Source organism: Miscanthus floridulus, chromosome 14 (assembly GCF_019320115.1).
Source record: "Miscanthus floridulus cultivar M001 chromosome 14, ASM1932011v1, whole genome shotgun sequence".
Lineage (NCBI taxonomy): Eukaryota > Viridiplantae > Streptophyta > Magnoliopsida > Poales > Poaceae > Miscanthus > Miscanthus floridulus.
Genome location: NC_089593.1, coordinates 32,377,286 through 32,397,004, shown reverse-complemented (window position 1 = coordinate 32,397,004; position 19,719 = coordinate 32,377,286). Strand labels below are relative to the sequence as shown.

At 43.3% G+C, this 19,719-nt stretch overlaps 1 protein-coding gene across 1 annotated transcript; it reads right to left on the bottom strand.

Moving 5' to 3' along the window:
* Positions 1-351: 351 nt before the first annotated feature.
* Positions 352-1,830, bottom strand: LOC136503315 (uncharacterized). Its single transcript, XM_066498437.1, has 2 exons — positions 931-1,830; positions 352-462 (listed from the first exon to the last, which is right to left on the bottom strand). The coding sequence occupies exons 1-2, from the start codon at positions 1,828-1,830 to the stop codon at positions 352-354; spliced, it is 1,011 nt and encodes a 336-aa protein (XP_066354534.1).
* Between the last annotated feature and the right edge of the window lie 17,889 nt (positions 1,831-19,719).

Here is a 19,719-nt window from a genome sequence, read left to right as displayed (position 1 = left end):
CCATCTACACTTATGATCTCTACATCATCAACTTCAAATATGCACTTAAATCCAACATCACACAATTGAGCCATAGATAGCAAATTGAAATTCAAGCTCTCAACTAGAAACACATTTGAAATGCTCATGTCATTGGATATTGCAACCTTACCAAGCCCCTTGACCTTGCCTTTGCCATTATCACCAAATGTGATACTATCATAACCATCATTGACATTGGTGTTGATTGAATTGAACATTCTTGCATCACTGGTCATGTGTTGAGTGAACCCACTATCAAGAACCCAATGCCTTCCTCCTGCTTTGTAATTGACCTATAAAAGAAGATCAATTCCTTTTAGGTACCCGAGCTTACTTGGGTCCTTGAAGGTTAGTGACTAAGCTCTTTGGCACCCAAATGGCTTTCTTCTTTGAGCCCACAATTTGAGTACCAACAAACTTATCTTGCACCCCATTAACACCCTTGGTAAGCAAATAACAAGAATCAAACTTAACATAGGATACATTAGCTTGTGATTTCTTGTTCTTGCAATATTGCTCTACATGCCCAACTTGCTTGCAACTATTACAAAACCGACAATTGTTCTTCACAAAACTAGTCTTGTGAGGAGCAAAGGCCGCCTAGCCTTTCTTAGGGGTATAGCCCAATCCCTCTTTGTTGAAAGAAAATCTTTGGCTACCCAAACACTTTAGCAAGCGGGCCTCACCACCATAGGCATTGCCTAAGGCGCGAGTAAGCTCATTTACCTCCTTCTTGAGGGTTTCATTCTCAACTATTAGTGAGGCATCACAAGTGAAACTGTGATTACTAGATGAGGTAGAAGTAGAAGTGCTACAAGAAGGGTTAGTGGGAGCAACAATAATAGGCTTGTAGAAAGATTCATCAATAATATCATAAGTCAAGCCTGCATCACATGTTATAAGAATCACCTTCTCATTTTGCTCAAGAAGAGTGGAATGAGCTTTTTCAAGCTTCTTGTGAGCTTTGCCAAGCTTCTCATGCGCTTCCTCTAGCATCTCATGAGATGCATTGAGCTCATCAAAGGCTTTCTTAAGGGCTTTAAGCTCCTTCCTTAAGACTTTGCATTCCCTTCTCTTAATGTCAAAATGAGTCCGAGCGTCTTCTAACATGTCAAAGAGCTCATCCTTTGATGGTTCATCCTTATGATCGCTCTCACTATCTTCCTCACCACACTCATCATCAGATTGTACCTTAGTGGCCATAGCCATGAAGCATGTCGATGGAGTGTCGAAGAGCGAAGGCTTGTCATTGATAGCAATGCTTGCAAGAGCTTTCTTCTTGGTGGTCTTATCATCATCACTATCATCATCACTTGAGGAAGCATCACTATCCCAAGTGACCATATATAAACCACCTTTCTTCTTCTTCTTGAAGGTCATCTTGTCCTTTTCTTTATTCTCCTTTTTTTTGCTCTTTTTGTTGTCATCATCATTGTCACAATTGTAGAGACAAACGGCAAAGAGATGATCCTTGCTATTGCACTTGAAGCATCTTCTTGGGTCATCCTTGTTCTTAGAAGATGACTTCTTCCTTCTAGCATGATATCCCTTCTTCATCATAAATTTGCCAAATCTCTTCATAAAGAGAGCCATCTTCTCATCATCTTCCTCATCAAGGCTTGAGACTTCATCTTCACTTGATGTGTCTTGCTTCGCTTTGCCCTTGGATGATGATGTAGCCTTGAATGCCACACTCTTCTTCTCATCCTTCTTCTCATCTTTCTTCTCATTCTTCTTCTCTTCCTTCTCATCATCATCTCTATATTTATTATCAGTCATCACATCTCCCAACACTTGGTTTGGTGTCATGGTGTCCAAACCGCTCCTCACTAGAATGGTGACCAATGTGTCAAATCTTGAGGGTAAGCATCTCAAGAACTTGTGAGAAAAGTCCTAGTCCTTCACTTCTTCACCAAGTGCTTTGAGATCATTGACAAGCACTTGTAGCCTATGGAACATCTCCGGCACACTCTCATCATCCTTCATCTTGAAGCTTGCAAACTTTTCTTTGAGAATGTATGCCATGGTGCCCTTCACCGCTTGAGTGCCCTCAAATGATTCCTTCAACTTTTTCCATGCATCATGAGCTATCTCAATGTTCTTGATTTGCTCAAATGTCCTCTCATCCATGGCATCATGAATGGCACTAAGAGCAATGTCATTGTTTTGTAGCAACACTTCTTCAGCTGCGGTGGGATTTTCTGGGTCGGCAACCTCAAACTTGATCTCCAGCACCTTCCACACCTTCCTATTGATTGACTTGATAAAGGTGGTCATCTTTGCCTTACAATATAGATAATTTGTGCCATCAAATTAGGGTGGCTTCTTGGTGTTGTTGATTTGAGTCATTTTGACACTGTAGGTTGTTAAGCCTCAAATCACGGTGACTACGGCTCCGATACCACTTGAAAGGTCCTAAATGGCTAGAGGGGGTCAATAGCCTATTAAAAATTTCTACAACAACACTAAGACAACTTGTTAGTCAATTAAATGGCGAAGCAAATTTTGCGCTAGCACTACAAGTGTTGCAAGCCACCTATCCACAATTCTAGTGTGTTATGATCTCTAATAATCACACAATGGCTATGTCACTAATTCTACCACTAGTGAGCAACGTAGCAAGAGTAATTCAACTAATTATTTCTATGCTACACTAGAGAGTTACAAAACAAGCTAGGCTACCTCTACACAAGATATCACTATAAATGTAAATACAAGAGAGGAAGGGGATTTTATACCAAGCCCAACAAGTGAAAAATCAATCACAATAATACCAATTGACTCAATGATTTTTCACCGAGGTTCACTTGCTTGCCGGCCAGCTACGTCCCCGTTGTAGCGATTCATCCACTTGGAGGTTCACGCGCTAATAGGCATCACACGCTGTTGACGGTCATTAACATCAATCATAATCTGTCAACATATCCTACATATATACTTAATTCCATCACCAAACATGGCTTAAATTAATGAATTTGATGAGTTTTGGAGATTTCATGACTGCAGGAGGATTTAATTAGCAAACCGTCAAGGTGTACCTATTCGTCAAAGTAAATCACGTTTATCTGTGATGAAACTAAATTGGAAAGGCTCTAGAATGCTCTAGAAGGAGAAACACCACAACCCAGCCTGAGAGGCTGACATGTGGGGCCAGACGACCCTACCTATAGGCCAGCTAGCCTGTGGGTCCCATAGGTCAGCCCCTCCTCGCTACGTCGGTTCTCCACCGCCTTAAAGATCAAATCTACGGCGTTGCTCAAGGTTGGTTTGATCCAAGGGTCTAGATTTGATGTTGCCCCCTATATATATACACCCATGTACCTCCTCCAATAGAGCATCCTAAAACTTGAAACCCTAATTCATATCCTCATCATTAGGATCAAAGCCAATAATCAAGAAAAGATTAGTCCTCCAAGTTAGGATCTTGTCTTGTAGATAGAAATAGTGAGATAGAGAGTGAGGAAAGAGTTTGGAGGAGGTGTCGGCCTGTTGGTGCACTCTCTATGGCTTGTACCTTGGCATAATTAAGTTCTACTTGAGCTTGGTTCTAACATTTCTCTGGTAGTCAACTTCTGATTCAAGTAAGTATCGTGTTTATATTGTTTATCAGGTTCGTGACTCTTTTGAGTGCTTTATTCTCTTCCTAGGGGGAGTAAAGTATTAATCATAAGTGTAAGTGTGGTGCTTAGACTTGGGTTAATCGTGGATGCACCCTGCATTCTGGACCGATGGTAGATCATGAGTGTGACATTTTCGTTGAGTCCTTTGTAGTCCACCTCCTGTCTATAGGCCAAGTAGGACCCGATTACTATGAAAAGCATCCTCTGCTGGTGTCTTTCCTTAGTAATGTCCCCAGTTGAATAGTAGAATACATAGCTTACCCAAGTCAAAACTAGAGAACCTTAGTAATCCTCTCTATGCTCCTATTTATCCTTAACCTTGTTGCTACCCCTAGTTAAGTTAGAATGTAGTCAATCTCACATGTTTCCCTGTGGATACGATACTTGGAATACTTCTGGTGAAAGCTATAGCGGTATCCATGCACTTGTGGAACTTTAATCTATGTGCGTCTTAAATATACCAACAAGCTTTTTGGCGCCGTTGCTGGGGAAACGGTTGTTGAATTAACTACGAACCTAGCTTAACTTTGTATCTATTGTTTTTCTTTTAGCATGGATAACACACCTATATATCAATATGCTAAACCTACAAGCGCATGCTTAGAGCCACCAGAATCTTCAAAGCCTATCCTAACACCTGGCTATGAGCTGCGCCCATGTTTAATAAAAATAATTTGGGAACAATCCTTCTCGGGAGAAGGAGATGAAAACTCATACTTACATCTATGAGAGTTTGAACAGGCCTGTGCATGCTTGCAAATCGCTGGCATGTTTGACGAGACCTTAAGATGGAAGTTATTTCCGTTCTCTTTGATGGGAAGACCTAAGCAGTGCTTATTGTTATTTATAAGTGCTAATGGAATATGAAGGATTCCACAAGCGCATAGAATATCATTGTAGCATTTTACCGAGAGTATTCCAGGTATCGTTATTTATATTTTACCACAGGGAAATAATGGAGTAAAGATTATTGGATAACAAAGTGGTAATTACTAATCAACATACTTGCATAGCTATAGCAGAGCATAAATGTATTGATAGGAATTAAGCATAATGACACTCAGGGGATAGATCACTAAGATAATGTAAACTAGTCAACTCGGGAGAACAACGGGTGAGGTAGATTCCTGTGACATTCTTATTATAGGATCAAAGTGTATATATACCCAACTATAATTAAGACTAACTCTACTCTTGTGCACTTCAGGACGCCGCTAGACAGTAGAGCTCCGCAAAAGGATAACTTTATTGACATGACTACGGTCCTACAATTTAAGAACTTGCTCACATGGGGTGGACAACAGAGGATAGACGGGGCTGTCACCTCCCACTACTAGGAATATCCACTTCTATGATGAATAACTTTCATCACTGAAGGTGCCAAATTCATCATAATTTCAGTTCTATGACGAATTTATGACAAAAAATGATTCGTCGTAGAAGTCGCGTCATACCTGAACTTTTATGATGATTTTCGCAAATCATCATAGAAGTGGCTTGATCTATGATGAAAACAGAACATCATAGAACTATTTTGGCATCCGTGGCAGGGGGTTGCCACACTGGTGGGTGCTTCCATTGGAGATGCTTTCCATGTGTACATGCTATAGCCAGTTGTATTGGAGATGGTTCGGGTACGTGTCACCTTCTTATTAAACAACGTGGCCTTCTCTAGTTCTTGCATGTTTTAGGTTCTTACTAGACCACGTGTCGGGTTCTTGTTGCTCCACATGTCAGTTTTTTATGGGCACACGTGTCGTGTTGCGGTTGGATCACGTGTCACTTCTTCATTGGACCATGTGGCATATTTTGATTGGTCCACGTGGCCATTTCTTATTCGACCACACATCACGGCACTATTTGTCCATGTTTCACATTTTTATTCGGCCACGTGGCTTGATGACATCCTACCATGTGTCGGATTTTTAATAGCCTATGTGTCGTGCTCTGGCTATTTCACATGTCATGCACCGGTTCCTCCATGTGTCGCATTTTTATTTGATCATGTAGCCTATTCTGGTTCTACCACATGGAGTACAATCAATTTGTCATAGAAGTGATTCAAGATCATCACTATTGCACAGATTGAATATATAACAATTCAGCCTGGCAAACAAATAACCACAATTAACATTTTACATGTTAGCAGTGAACCACTGATAGAGTATCACAACATCAAACCATCACATGCGTCCACACAACAGACCACAAATGTTCATCGCATCAAGCCGCAGGAGTTGAAGAATGAGAGTTAATTACCAGGAGAGCTTAAACGCAAGACTAGCTCACAAAGCCTATTGTACTCCTCCTGTTGTTGTTGCTTGAATTCCTCAAGCCCCATTTCGGCCTTTTCTGTCCTCACCTTCAGTCCATCCACTAGTTTGATGACCTCAGATGTACTTTCCTATTCACCAGCAAGCTGCTCCTGAAGTGTCATCGCCGCCGATGTTTCTGCTCTTGTGGAGCTTCTCAGGATACCAGCATTCTTCAAAAAAGGTTTTTGCTGCTTGCCTAGTAGGGGCGCTTGCCTCGGTATAGGCAGAGGACCTTGGAAACAACATCAGCACTAGTCATTGGTTGCTGCCCATCAGCAACAGGTTTTGCTTGCATAGCTTCCATAGCTTCCTGCGAAATTCAATCAGTAAAACATTAGGTTACAGATAGTGTAAGAGGACTTCAACTGAAAACCCAAGAGATTAATTCATAACAAGTAATGCATAGGACTTCCTCAGACGACTGCTAATAGAGATTACATAAGCACAATGCATAGGTCTTTTGTAGCCTACTACCGATAGATATTACATAATCACTGTTAGTATTTTTAAACGCACACAGATAAATCCGCAAGCGCACGGATACCATTGTAGCTTTCACCTAGGAGTATTCCAAGGTATCATATTTATCCATAGGGAAACAATGGTTAAAGAAGTTGATAGTTCACCATCATGTATCTACTAACTAGTAGACCAACTGAACTAAAGCGGGGTAGGTGTTGATGATGATAAGAGTTATGAATAATAACACACATAGGAGAATTCCATGGTAAAATAAGTGAGCAGTTTAGCTAAATTGAGATGACAATGGGTGATTTCAAGGTTCTTAAATACTTCTCTATTACTTTGGTTCTATAGGGTATAACTAATTCATGGGTAGATATAGCGATCACACACAATAACACTTTGGAGCAACAGTACCTTTCCAACTCTCAAGGGGGGTGAGAAAGTGTAGTTGGGGGAAGGATGCCTAAATCTCTACAAACACCAATCTGAACATGGTGGATTGCAACGGCCTAACAGAGCTGTCACCTTTTGGCTACCACAACTAACCATAGGATTGGGCACAATCTCAGATAACCTATAGTCTAGACACCATATCTATACTATCGATTACTACTCTAGCCACGTATGATAACTAGAGCACTCGATGCGAGCGGAGATCCCATGCTATGATATGAGAACTATACTAACCAATCACATGAAAGGCATAAAAGTAGATAGAGAAGATAACTATATTAAAGCATAAGTCTTGCAAAGGTAAGTTATAAAGATATACCCGACCTCCGAAGATTTCTCCAAAACCTGAGCATGGCTTAACTCTCCCTAACTCTCAACTAGAGCTATTCTACTTCTACATCTTGAGAGTTGGCTCTGATCCTGATGAGGAGGATATGAATTAGGGTTTCAGGATTGCCTCAGGGTGGGGAGTAGGGGCTGCTATATATAGGGGAGATGGAGTAGGGGGCAAGGCATTGCCACGTCATCGACCAGCGTCAACTCCCTTAATCACCGTTGGATGAACTGACTTAAAACAACGGCATAGACTGAACCTAGGAGGCAGTAGAGAACCAACATACGAAGGAGAGACCGACAGGTGGGGTCCATAGGCCAGCTGGCTAAGGGGTGGGGCTAGCCAGCCCCCCCTATCAGCCACTCGGCTCGATCTTCGATGGGTTGCCTTCTGGATGGTTCTAGAGTCTTCCTATATCGATTTCATCACGGATAAACATGATTTGCTCTGATAAATAGGTCCACCTTGCCAGTTTTTTGATTAAATCCTCCTGCAAACACAGATTCACCAAAAATTATGGAATTTATAAGTTTATACCCCTAGACCTATGTTTGGTGATGGAATTTAGCATAGATGCAGGTTATATTGATGGTTTATGATTGACATTAACAACCATCAACAAGCACAATGTATAGGTACCATATTGATTGGTGTAAAATTACAACTACAAAATTAAATGATGTTGCCACATTAGGCTCCTATCACGTTTCCTTCTTTTATGGCAATGGGTTCAGTAGATTTCAAGGAATGCAAATGAAGGTACTTACAACTGCTACTCTTGCACGCTTAGGCCCTTTTTCGTACTAGTATGGAAGTCCTTGAAGACTTCCATAGCATTAACATCTTCATTAGGTTGACCATGTTGTTTAAGTCCTAGATCAACATGTTGTTCATCAAGTCCTTGATCATGTTCTGCGGCCTTCCTCTTGTTCTTGTTCTGTTCACATTGCACATGAATTCTGTTTATATTTATACAAAGGCAAGAGTAACAATAAAACGCAACCATCACTTACAAATGTTTGAATCTGGACAACATAGGAGCGAGATCCTATAGACTAGTGGTGATGAGTACAGGCCCGATCTTCCGAGAGGTAGCCGGTAAGTTCGATTTGTGGAGATCTTGACGTTGGCGATCTGGCTTCAAATCAGACGCGATTCGAACCCTGCAGCCGTTACACCACTGCTCTGTTGGTTATCAACCAAGCACAACTTGATTGACCTCACCAAGAAGGCTTTTCCTGCAAGCGGATCGAAGAGCACAAGCAAGAAGGTAAAACACGCAATCTGAAATTGCAATTATGAATGACGTGAATATCAATAGAGGATTTAAGAACTCGGTTCCAAAGGACTAATCGACACAGTGGAGGAGATCAAGAACGGGGGCCCTGGATCACTGTAAAAGGATTTGTCACCACAGTTACAATGAACGATTCAGTTTCTCGATGGAAAACTAAACTCTAAACAAAACCCAATTGTGTAGCAGTGGTGACGGCTGTGTTTATAGTCTAAGACTCGACCTAGGGCTGGGGACGGCCAGGGGTTGGGCGCCCACAACTTGGGCTTAAGGCCCGACACGATACATGGCCAAGTTGGCCCAAATAGGTGACGCAGCACCTTGCCGTGGTCACACAGAAAGATCCACGGACCTTGTGGAGCTGGGACCAGATCCAAAACGACGGCGTCGTCGTCCCCTTTCCAACGCATCCAAGAACGGCCCGTTTCGATGTCGTATGAGAAAGTTATGACCGAAACAGTGATGACGTGTCTGCTGAATCCGAGGGCGACGTGGCAGCTGAGTTGGGGACGAATTGCAACTTGGGGAAGACCATGGCGTCGGTGTGTCCAGCGTGGCGATGTCCTCATCATCCTCCCCTTCTCAAATTGGAGTCGTCCTCGACTCCATCTTGGCGATGTCCTCATCAAGTGGTACTTCACTTTTGCATGGTTTTGCTTGTTCGTCTCAGATGTTTCCTATAGCTTCATTTGTGTTAGACTGCAGCACAAGTAGACCTTAGCAAGACAAGATAGGAAATCAATGGGTTCACACACACCTTGTTCTTAGCACTAGACCAAGTCTCGACAAGTTCACACCACTATGCATCGCTCATGCATGGGACAAGAGAGGTCATATGGATCTGATTAGTAGGGACGCCATTGAAGTAGGTTTGCTTCAACTGTAGTGTGCCTACCGTACCCCACACTACAATACATTCTAGTAAACTTCTTGTGTTGGTGGGTGAGCCTTATCAATGTCCAGCCTTGACTGCACATAGTAGTGAATGAAAAGTAAATCCGTTAAAGTTGCTCAAAGCAGAGTTGAATGTCAAGAGAGGATACCCATACATACAGTTAGCCTCTCCACAAAATTCCTGTAATGGATGACACTGGAGGGCTTCTTGTATTGTTTCCAATGTCTCAAAATTGGTATTTGATGCCTGACTACTACACCTACCTCTGAGGCAAACTTGGCAGCTTGCACTAGATTATGTGGCCTTCAGTTCCCCTCAGCAACAGAGATGGGCATTTTTAATCCTCCCATTGATTTGCTCATTTTGTCAAGAAAAATTCCACGAGTTCGAGGCCTCGACTTCCTCGCACTTGTCGGTAATGGTACTACAAAGTTTTCATACATTCAAATTGTTAGAAAAGTAACATGGATATCAAATAGCTAGTATGAATTGATTGATAGACATCTGTAAGGTAATACTAACCGGCAACTTTCATTATTCTATGGGTGGGTGGATATGGGAGTTTGCTCAGAGGGCTCCTCTTCGGCATGGCTATCATCATCTGGCTATGGGTAGTCTCTCATAGGGCTAGGTAGTTCAGAGGGCTCCTCTTGGACATGGCTATCATCATCTGGTCGTGGGCAGTCTTTCACTGGGCTAGGTGAAAGGTCCTAATGGCTAGAGGGGGGGTGAATAGCCTAATAAAAATTTCTACAACAACACTTAACAAAATGATTAGACAATTATGAGACGAAGCAAGTGTTGCGCTAGCCTACTCAAAATGCAAGCCACCTACCACAATTCTAGTTTAGATAGTAACTATTCACACAATAGCTATGACACTACCCTATGTTAGTGTGCTCTCAAAGGCTAACTAAAGAGCCACACCAACCAAGCAAGCAAGCTCTCACAACTAGCTACACAAAAGAGCTTGACAACTAGTTTGTGGTAATGTAAAGAGAGTGATCAAGAAGATAATACCGCCGTGTAGATGGAGGAACTAATCAATCACAAGGATGAATAACAATGAAAACCAATCACCTCGGAATCAATGATGAACACAATGATTTTTACCGAGGTTCACTTGCTTGCCGGCAAGCTAGTCCTCGTTGTGGCGATTCACTCACTTGGAGGTTCACGCGCTAATTGGCTTCACACGCCAAACCCTCAATAGGGTGCCGCACAACCAACACAAGATGAGGATCACACAAGCCACGAGCAATCCACTAGAGTACCTTTTGGCGCTCCACCGGGGAAAGGTCAAGAACCCCTCACAATCACCACGATTGGAGCCGGAGACAATCACCACCCTCCGCTCAACGATCCTCGCTGCTCCAAGCCATCTAGGTGGCGGCAACCACCAAGAGTAACAAGCGAATCCCGCAGCAAAACACGAACACCAAGTGCCTCTAGATGCAATCACTCAAGCAATGCACTTGGATTCACTCCCAATCTCACTATGATGATGAATCAATGATGGAGATGAGTGGGAGGGCTTTGGCTAAGCTCACAAGGTTGCTATGTCAATGCAAATGGCTAAGAGTTGTGAGCTACAGCCAGCCATGGGGCTTAAATAGAAGCCCCCACGAAATAGAGCCGTTATACCCCTTCACTAGGCGTAACACGGGCTGACCGAACGCTCCGGTCAGTTGACCGGACGCTGAGCCCCCAGTGTCTGGTCGCTCGTAGTCAGCCACGTGTCCCGACTTCAACAGAACGGTCATCTGCCTTGACCGGACACTGCTCCTGAGTTGACCGGACGCTGAACACCCAGCGTCGGTCGTTTACAATAAGGCTCCAAAACCGATTTTTGCCGTCCGAACGCGTTCGGTCATGCTTGACCGGACCCTGCCAGCGTCCGGTCACACTGTGACTTCTTACTGTGCTGACCGACAACACGACCGGACGCAGCCCTTCAGCGTCCGGTCACAGAGCGACCCAGCGTCTGGTCGTTTGACCGACGCCAGCGTCTTCGCTGCTACACCTGACCGGACGCGTTGGTCCAACCGAGGCCAGCATCCGGTCACTTCCAGTGACCTCCTTCTTTTCTGTCTAGGGCGCCGGTGGCACCGTCGGACTGTCCGCACTCTACGGGCGGACACTCCGCCGGTGGAGTTTCTTACCCTTGCTCCCAAACTTCACCACCCTTGATCAAATGTGCCAACCACCAAGTGTATCACCTTGTGCACATGTGTTAGCGTATTTTTACAAACATTTTCAAGGGTGTTAGCACTCCACTAGATCCTAAATGCATATGCAATGAGTTAGAACATCTAGTGGCACTTTGATAACCGCATTCCGATACGAGTTTCACCCCTCTTAATAGTATGGCTATCAAACCTAAATGTGATCACACTCTCTAAGTGTCTTGATCACCAAAACAAAATAGCCCCTATTGTTTATACCTTTGCCTTGAGCTTTTTGTTTTTCTCTTTCTTCTTTCCAAGTCCAAGCACTTGATCATCATCATGGCATCATCATCATGTTATGATGTTCATTTACTTCACCACTTGGAGTGTGCTACCTATCTCATGATCACTTGATAAACTAGGTTAGCACTTAGGGTTTCATCAATTCACCAAAACCAAACTAGAGCTTTCAATCTCCCCCTTTTTGGTAATTGATGACAACCCTTATACAAAGATATGAAATAAAATTCAATTGAATCCATGTTGCTTGCCCAAGCATATTTACCATGTGTAAAAGAATATGGACAAGTTTCATGAACCCCAAATGGTAGCAATTACTCCCCCTACATATGTGCTAAGAGTTTGGATAGTAGCTTGCACATATGCTTAGATAGGAAATATAGGAGACAATGTCTACCAAATGATGCTAAGGTATAAAAGATGGACCTTTGAAGCATGATACCAATCGGAGTGCACCAATATACCATCCTTAGCACCATGGTTAGCTCAATACCACTTGGAAATATTTGGAAATAAAATCACTGGATATCCTATGCATGCTAGTTTTCATTTCATCATTCAATCTAACAACTAGCATACATCATACAAGCATGGATATTTTAAATTTAGAACTTATGCCATGCAAGCAAACACATGAAATGCACATTCAAATGCATCATCCAAGTTCATGAGCTTGCTCCCCCTACTTGTGTGCTCAAAATTTTAATTGATCCCTTTCCTTTGTCATATCTATCTCTTCCTTTGTCATATCTATCTCTCCCCCTATATCATACATCAAGATATCTTAATGTTTTCTTTCCTTTATGATATTTCTCCCCCTTAGCAAAGATGTATGTCATGCCAATCAACTTTTACCTTGGATTGCTCGAAGGAGAGGCATGTCATATGAGTGGGCGTGCATCAACACATATTTGAGAAATCCAATATGTTCAACTCATTCCTTAGCTTGCAAAACCTTTTCTCATCCAATGGCTTGGTGAATATATCGGCAAGTTGATCTTCGGTGCCTACACTCTCAATGCAAATGTCCCCTTTTTGTTGGTGATCTCTTATGAAATGGTGGCGGACATCAATGTGCTTTGTTCTTGTATGTTGAACCGGATTGTTGGTTAGCTTGATTGCACTCTCATTGTCACATAGCAAAGGCACTTTCTTGAACTTGATTCCAAAGTCACTCAAAGTGGCCTTCATCTAAAGTACTTGTGCACAACAACTACCGGTAGATATGTATTCGGCTTCGGCGGTTGATAATGCAACACTATTTTGCTTCTTTGATGACCATGAAACAAGTGATCTTCCCAACAATTGACATGTGCCTGAGGTGCCCTTCCTTTCAACCTTGCATCCCGCATAATCCGAGTCGAAGTAACCAACTAGCTCAAACTTTGCTCCTTTGGGATACCACAAACTAACATTTGGTGTATGCTTCAAGTACCTCAATATTCTCTTTGTAGCCTTCAAATGACTTTCTCTTGGTGAGGCTTGAAATCTTGCACACATGCATACACTAAACATGATATCCGGCCTTGATGCGGTCACATAGAGTAATCTTCCAATCATAGACCGATACAACTTTTGATCCACCATATTTCCACTTGCATCACTATCCAAGTTGCCATTGGTTCCCATTGGTGTGCTAATGACTTTGCTATCAATCATGCCAAACTTCTTGATCATGTCCTTGATGTACTTGCCTTGACTTACAAATGTACCATTCTTCAATTGCTTGATTTGAAAACCAAGGAAGTAACTCAACTCTCCAATCATGGACATCTCAAACTCATTAGCCATCATCTTTCCAAACTCATCACAAAAATCTTGATTTGTTGATCCAAATATGATGTCATCAACATAGATTTGCAACACAAACAAGTCTTTTCCAATCTTCTTGATGAAAAGAGTGGTATCAACCTTGCCCATTATGAACCCTTTAGAGAGTAGGAAATCCCTCAATATCTTATACCAAGCTCTAGGCGCTTGCTTCAAGCCATACAATGCCTTCTTCAACTTGTACACATGGTTGGGCTTCTTGTCATCTTTGAAACCGGGAGGTTGCTCAACATATACTTCTTCATTGATATAACCATTGAGAAATGCACTCTTTACATCCAGTGACCTCCTTCTTTTCTGTCTAGGGCGCCGGTGGCACCGTCGGACTGTCCGCACTCTACGGGCGGACACTCCGCCGGTGGAGTTTCTTACCCTTGCTCCCAAACTTCACCACCCTTGATCAAATGTGCCAACCACCAAGTGTATCACCTTGTGCACATGTGTTAGCGTATTTTTACAAACATTTTCAAGGGTGTTAGCACTCCACTAGATCCTAAATGCATATGCAATGAGTTAGAACATCTAGTGGCACTTTGATAACCGCATTCTGATACGAGTTTCACCCCTCTTAATAGTACGGCTATCAAACCTAAATGTGATCACACTCTCTAAGTGTCTTGATCACCAAAACAAAATAGCCCCTATTGTTTATACCTTTGCCTTGAGCTTTTTGTTTTTCTCTTTCTTCTTTCCAAGTCCAAGCACTTGATCATCATCATGGCATCATCATCATGTTATGATGTTCATTTGCTTCACCACTTGGAGTGTGCTACCTATCTCATGATCACTTGATAAACTAGGTTAGCACTTAGGGTTTCATCAATTCACCAAAACCAAACTAGAGCTTTTACTAGGTAGCTCAGAGGGCTCCTCTTCAGCATATCTATCATCATTTGGCCGTGGGTAGTCTCTCATAGGGCTAGGTTGGGTGCCATCCTGATAAATATCTCCAGTCAATTCATGAAGTTTTAATTGATCCCTGGGTATAGGTGTCCATGGTGATGGAGAATTATGTTCACCTACTACTATACCTCCACCCTTTTGCCAGTGGTAGCCCTCTGAGTACGAACTCTAAGAGAAAACTCTCCTGGTCTTGTTGAATTCTACCGCTTGGAGTGCCTTCGCCTAGGACTCATGGTAGCACTACCTTTTGCCCTGCTGGCAGAGCCTCCTCTATGGCTCCTTCGACCCAGACACTGAAATTGGAGATACAAACTTAAGCAGCAATCATGTACAAATTGCATTGCTATCCAAACAGTAAAGCATTGCATTGCTACCTACACCCCCCTCTGAACTAAATACAAGATAGAACAAGCACCTCAATTGCTAGGGGTACTGCTTCATCTTCTAAATCTAAATCTATTTTATCTATAATATTAAATCCCTCAACTACCTCCTCTAGTTTAGGGATATATTCGAAATCTTCACCGTGTCTACCCTTTGTGCTTGACTTTTTTACCTTTGGAGACATAGGTTTTGGGCCCACATGTATTCCAAGTTCTTCCATCTTTCTATATTACAAAGGCATTTATTAACTAAAGCTTCTACGGAATGTCAACACAACAAAGCAAGAGTATGCAAATAAGCGCCTAACTAGTAACTATAGCTTATATGGAAATCATTAATCAAATAAAGCACATGTCAGCTACACTCTACTATAGGAAATATGTAACCCCATCGCTATCTACATATCCTTGGTTCAGCCTCTACAGTAGTGCACACATCATAAAAGAAATTTGGGTATCTCTTCCTCCGTGTCCATGTTCAGATCCGGTCTTGTCATTGTGGTCACGGAGCTGGTGCGGCCGGCATTGATGAATGGGTAACAGATCTGGCTATAGCTAGGGTTCAGATCCGGTCGGTCATGGCAGGTGCCGAGGTAGGGGATCTAGATCTGGCTTGTTTCGTCGTCGAGGCTAGGGTTTGGAAATGTATGAGAGAGGATGCATCTAGAGAGTAGAGAGGAAGTCGAGCTGTTGTGCCGATGGCGCCTAGGGTCTAGAGAAGGGTGGCAGAGGGGGCGGCTAGAGAGTGGAAAAGGAGGCCATGGGACTAGGATTTGGAGCTGTAAGAGAGACGGTACGGCTGGAGAATGGAGTTGGAGACAGAGACGGCGACTCTTTGTGCTTTTGTGTGGCCATCACATTACCACAAATGCCCTTGTCTGAAATCGATGGCATGGTAAATCTATTTTCCGTGCGGAGGGCAAAAGAGAGACATCTAATTTTTGGTGCGTGTTGGTGGGACTGCTCGGCGCGGTGCAAAATCAAATTTTCAGGGTGTGTTGGCGGGACTGCTCGGCGTGGTGCTCAGCAGAGACCAGAATTTATTTTGTGTTTTAATAGGAAATGATTTCGACAAAAAGTTACTTACCTAATATCCATCTTTTCATTTTTTTTCTCCTATACACTTGTTTATATATCCGATGAGTTAGGTGTTGCCTTTTTGGTTTTTTTAATAATAATATAAATAAACATAAAACTAAAAGACGATGATAATTAATAATTAAAAGATGCATGAATTTGACACCTAAAAATTACCAAAAAAATAGAAAATAAATGTACTCACTGTGGCTTGTTGCGTTGCATCTACCGATTTTTTTTATTTGTGTGACTGCATCTGCGGCTGTTTGAACTAAGGCCTGTAATTTTGAAGCAAGGGGAAGGCAGGCCCAGGGATGGAAAACCCTCCATAAATAACTAAGTGGGTTGTGGATATCCCCATAGATTTCACAACCTTAAAAAAGTCATGGATTCTAAGGGGATTTGAGTTTCTAGAGAAAGAGAAAAAAGCATCATCCTCCTTGTTATTGCTCTGGTGATTCGCTGGATGAGTCGCAGTACTCCGGATCGTCCTCCTCCTCACTGGAGTCATAGTCGGTGCTGTACTTTCCCATCACTCGAGTACGTTCCCATTGCTCGTCGCCGTTACTACTTGAATTGCTAGTGTAGTAGTCGAGGGGTTGACGCGTTTTCCTACTCTGATAACGAGAAAGTTCGCAGCTTTGTGTATTTAACATGTCGAACTTTCTCGTAATCAGAATAGAAAAACATGCCCACCCCTCGACTACTACTCTGACTGCTCGTATTTAGAATCTATTTTATTAGTGATTAGTAACGCTACGGGGACTCACGTCTTCTTACATTTATTAGCATCTGTGTCGAGTATAAATATCCTTCCTGGTCTCTTTTACTTTTCACTTGCAAGTTGCTAGTCAAGAAAAAGAGGCAGTGTTGCACCTTCGTTAGCAGCTATTGCCCATAGATCTACAGTGATCGTCCTTGTTGAGGCGAGTTTTAGTTTCTTTGTCATTTTATTCTAGTCAAGATCAAGATCTCAATCGAGGCTAAGATATGGCCTAGGAAATATTATGTTGCTTTGTAATGGTTCTTGCTTGTTCAAGGTGTAGTGTTTTTTATATGTGGTTTTTTATAATGATTTTTTCTTGTGTTTTTTTGTTCTGTATACAGAGAGATGTCGTCATACCACAACACCCATGTTTACTCCACCCGCAAGCTTGCGCTTTGGCGGCTAGGAGTGTTGCCAGGTACCGTAGAAGGGGTGCTTGTTGCTTGGGGATGTCATGTTCATCAATAGCCCAAACTGATTGTTGTTGAAGCTGCAGTTCGTTATATGTTTGGTAAAGATTGCTTTGTTACCGTTATCGAAGACAATGATAGTGGCGAGATTTTTGTCCGTGTTAGGAATTTCGAGCAAATGAAAAGACTTTGTAGTGTTACTGTGTTTGTGGGAGGAGACTCTATCATCTTCACTCATGTTGATCGACTGAATGCAATTTGTCAACCGTCTAACATGAGTCCCCTTGGAAAGATGAGATGTTTTAGACATTAGAGATTAGAGAAATACTATGCAATGTACTTTTGTATATAAATGAACAAAGTTATTATGTTAGTCCAACTATTTATTTCTTTCATACTTCATATACTTCGGTTGATTCTTATTACATTGAGTTTTTTTTATTTGGTCACATTTGACAATTCTAACTCCTCGATTAGGGACGGAGGAAGTAGTTGAATTCAGATTTGGGCTGATCGCAACCATCAAAGGACGGATGCATAGTCATTGAAATGTTTGTGCACCCTAACGATAGAACGATCATCTAAAATTTTCACTAGTCGAACACAAGTGGAGCGATAAGGTTTATCACAGAAGGTCCAGCAGTTTGAAATCGTGACTACCCAGATAGTATTGATAAACGACGTGCGGCATCCATTTTTTGTCTTGTAGGCTCCTGTATTCCCACGCAGGTGCGCGCGCGTGTGGCATTAGCAAGCAACTCCAGTAGGGATGTTCGCCTCGCTGCCCGTCGCATTGATGTGACAGGGCGAGGGCGAAGGCGAACCACCCACCCACGCAAATGTGTCAGTGGTCATGGGCCGTGGGGTGGTTCCACGAGTTATCTGCTGCCTTCTACGATCGTGTACCTTCCCACCCCAGATCTTCTCCTTCCATCCCAAAGCTTTTTCCCTCCACCCTACTACGCCCTTTGCACTACCGACGCCTCTTGAGAGGACCATGACCCCGCAGTGGATGAAGTCGTCCGTTGACCGCAAGGCGTTCGATGAGCTATGATTGAACACAGTGATTCCAGAGGCCACCGATGCGATCAGGTGGAGAGTCCCGTCGAGAACCGAAGTGGAGCCGAGGCCAAAAGAGAATGAGGTCGTCTCTTTCACCCATTTCCACTCTTTAGGGTTCGGGGTGCTGGTGCAGCCCTTACTCCGGTTGTTGCTGTACTAATATAGGCTCCGCCTCCATGACTTGACCCTAGAGGGGATCCTCCACCTCTCGATCTTCATCATGCTGTGTAAGGGCTTCCTGGGAGTCCCTGCCCACTATGAGCTATGGCAGTTATTTCGAGTGGTTCGCTCAGCGCCTGAGAGGGTCTGTCTTCCTCGGATGGGGGCGCCTTGATCCAACTTCATCTCGGATTGGAGGATAGGTACCTGAGGCTTGATCGCTACCCTTACATGGACTTGGGGTAGCAAAAGTCATGGCTCTATGTCCCCAATGAGAGCCTACCACTGCTGTCTTATTCTCCTGACTGGCTGTGTGGTGACCTCCCGGAGTCATGGGAGGAACTACCACCCCTGGAGGCCTATAGGCACCATGTGCCCAACTTGTTGGATATGATCAAGGACCTGAAGGACCGAGGCCTGACAGGGATGAGGGTGATCCGTATCTTCATCGGCCATTGGGTCCTCCCCTTGAAGATGAGGCACCACCCCCAGTGGGAGTTCTGAGGCCCAATGGACCCTAGAATCGAGTCGTGGGTCACCATCCACGAGGATGACCTAGACCAACGGGTGATGAAGGTTATGGGAGAGTACACAATGGATTGTGGCAGGGGGAGTCCTCGGTGTCCTTCAGCGCTGGCCATCCTCCACCGATAGACGGGCCTCTCATCAAAGTGGTCTCACACCCGCCGCCAGTTCCTCCTGACGAGCTAATTTTTTCATGTACCACTATTCATGCTATTTCTCTTCATTAAATTAAGTAGAGTATGCAAGTAATGCTCACGCTAGTATTTATGTTCATACTTCTTAATTTAACAAGTATTTGGAAATTGCCTACTTTCTCAATAGGTGGACGTGGGTGTGACAGCGTCCCGAGGATCGTTGGCCCTAGAGCTGGGTTCTTCATCTATGGTCGCACTCGGAAAGTGGCCCCAGGAACCATCCCCCAGTGGGGCAGCCACCAGCGACGATTCCATTCCATGCTACTCCAGACAGTCCGATGAGTCGTTTGCCTTCTCAATCAGATCATTCTCCCTCTTATACTGTGGGCTTGAACTTGGCTTGCATTGTGCAGAGAGATGTCCCATCACCACATGCCGTCGCTAATCCTGTTTGACCATAGATAGTCTTCTAGTGATGCATTGTAAGACCACGAAGTCCCATCTAATCCTGTACAATCTTCTAGTGATGCATCGTCAGACCACGAAGATTACTTTAAGTTAAAGGAGGCTTACCTCAGGGTCACTGACTTGTACTCAGGGGCTAG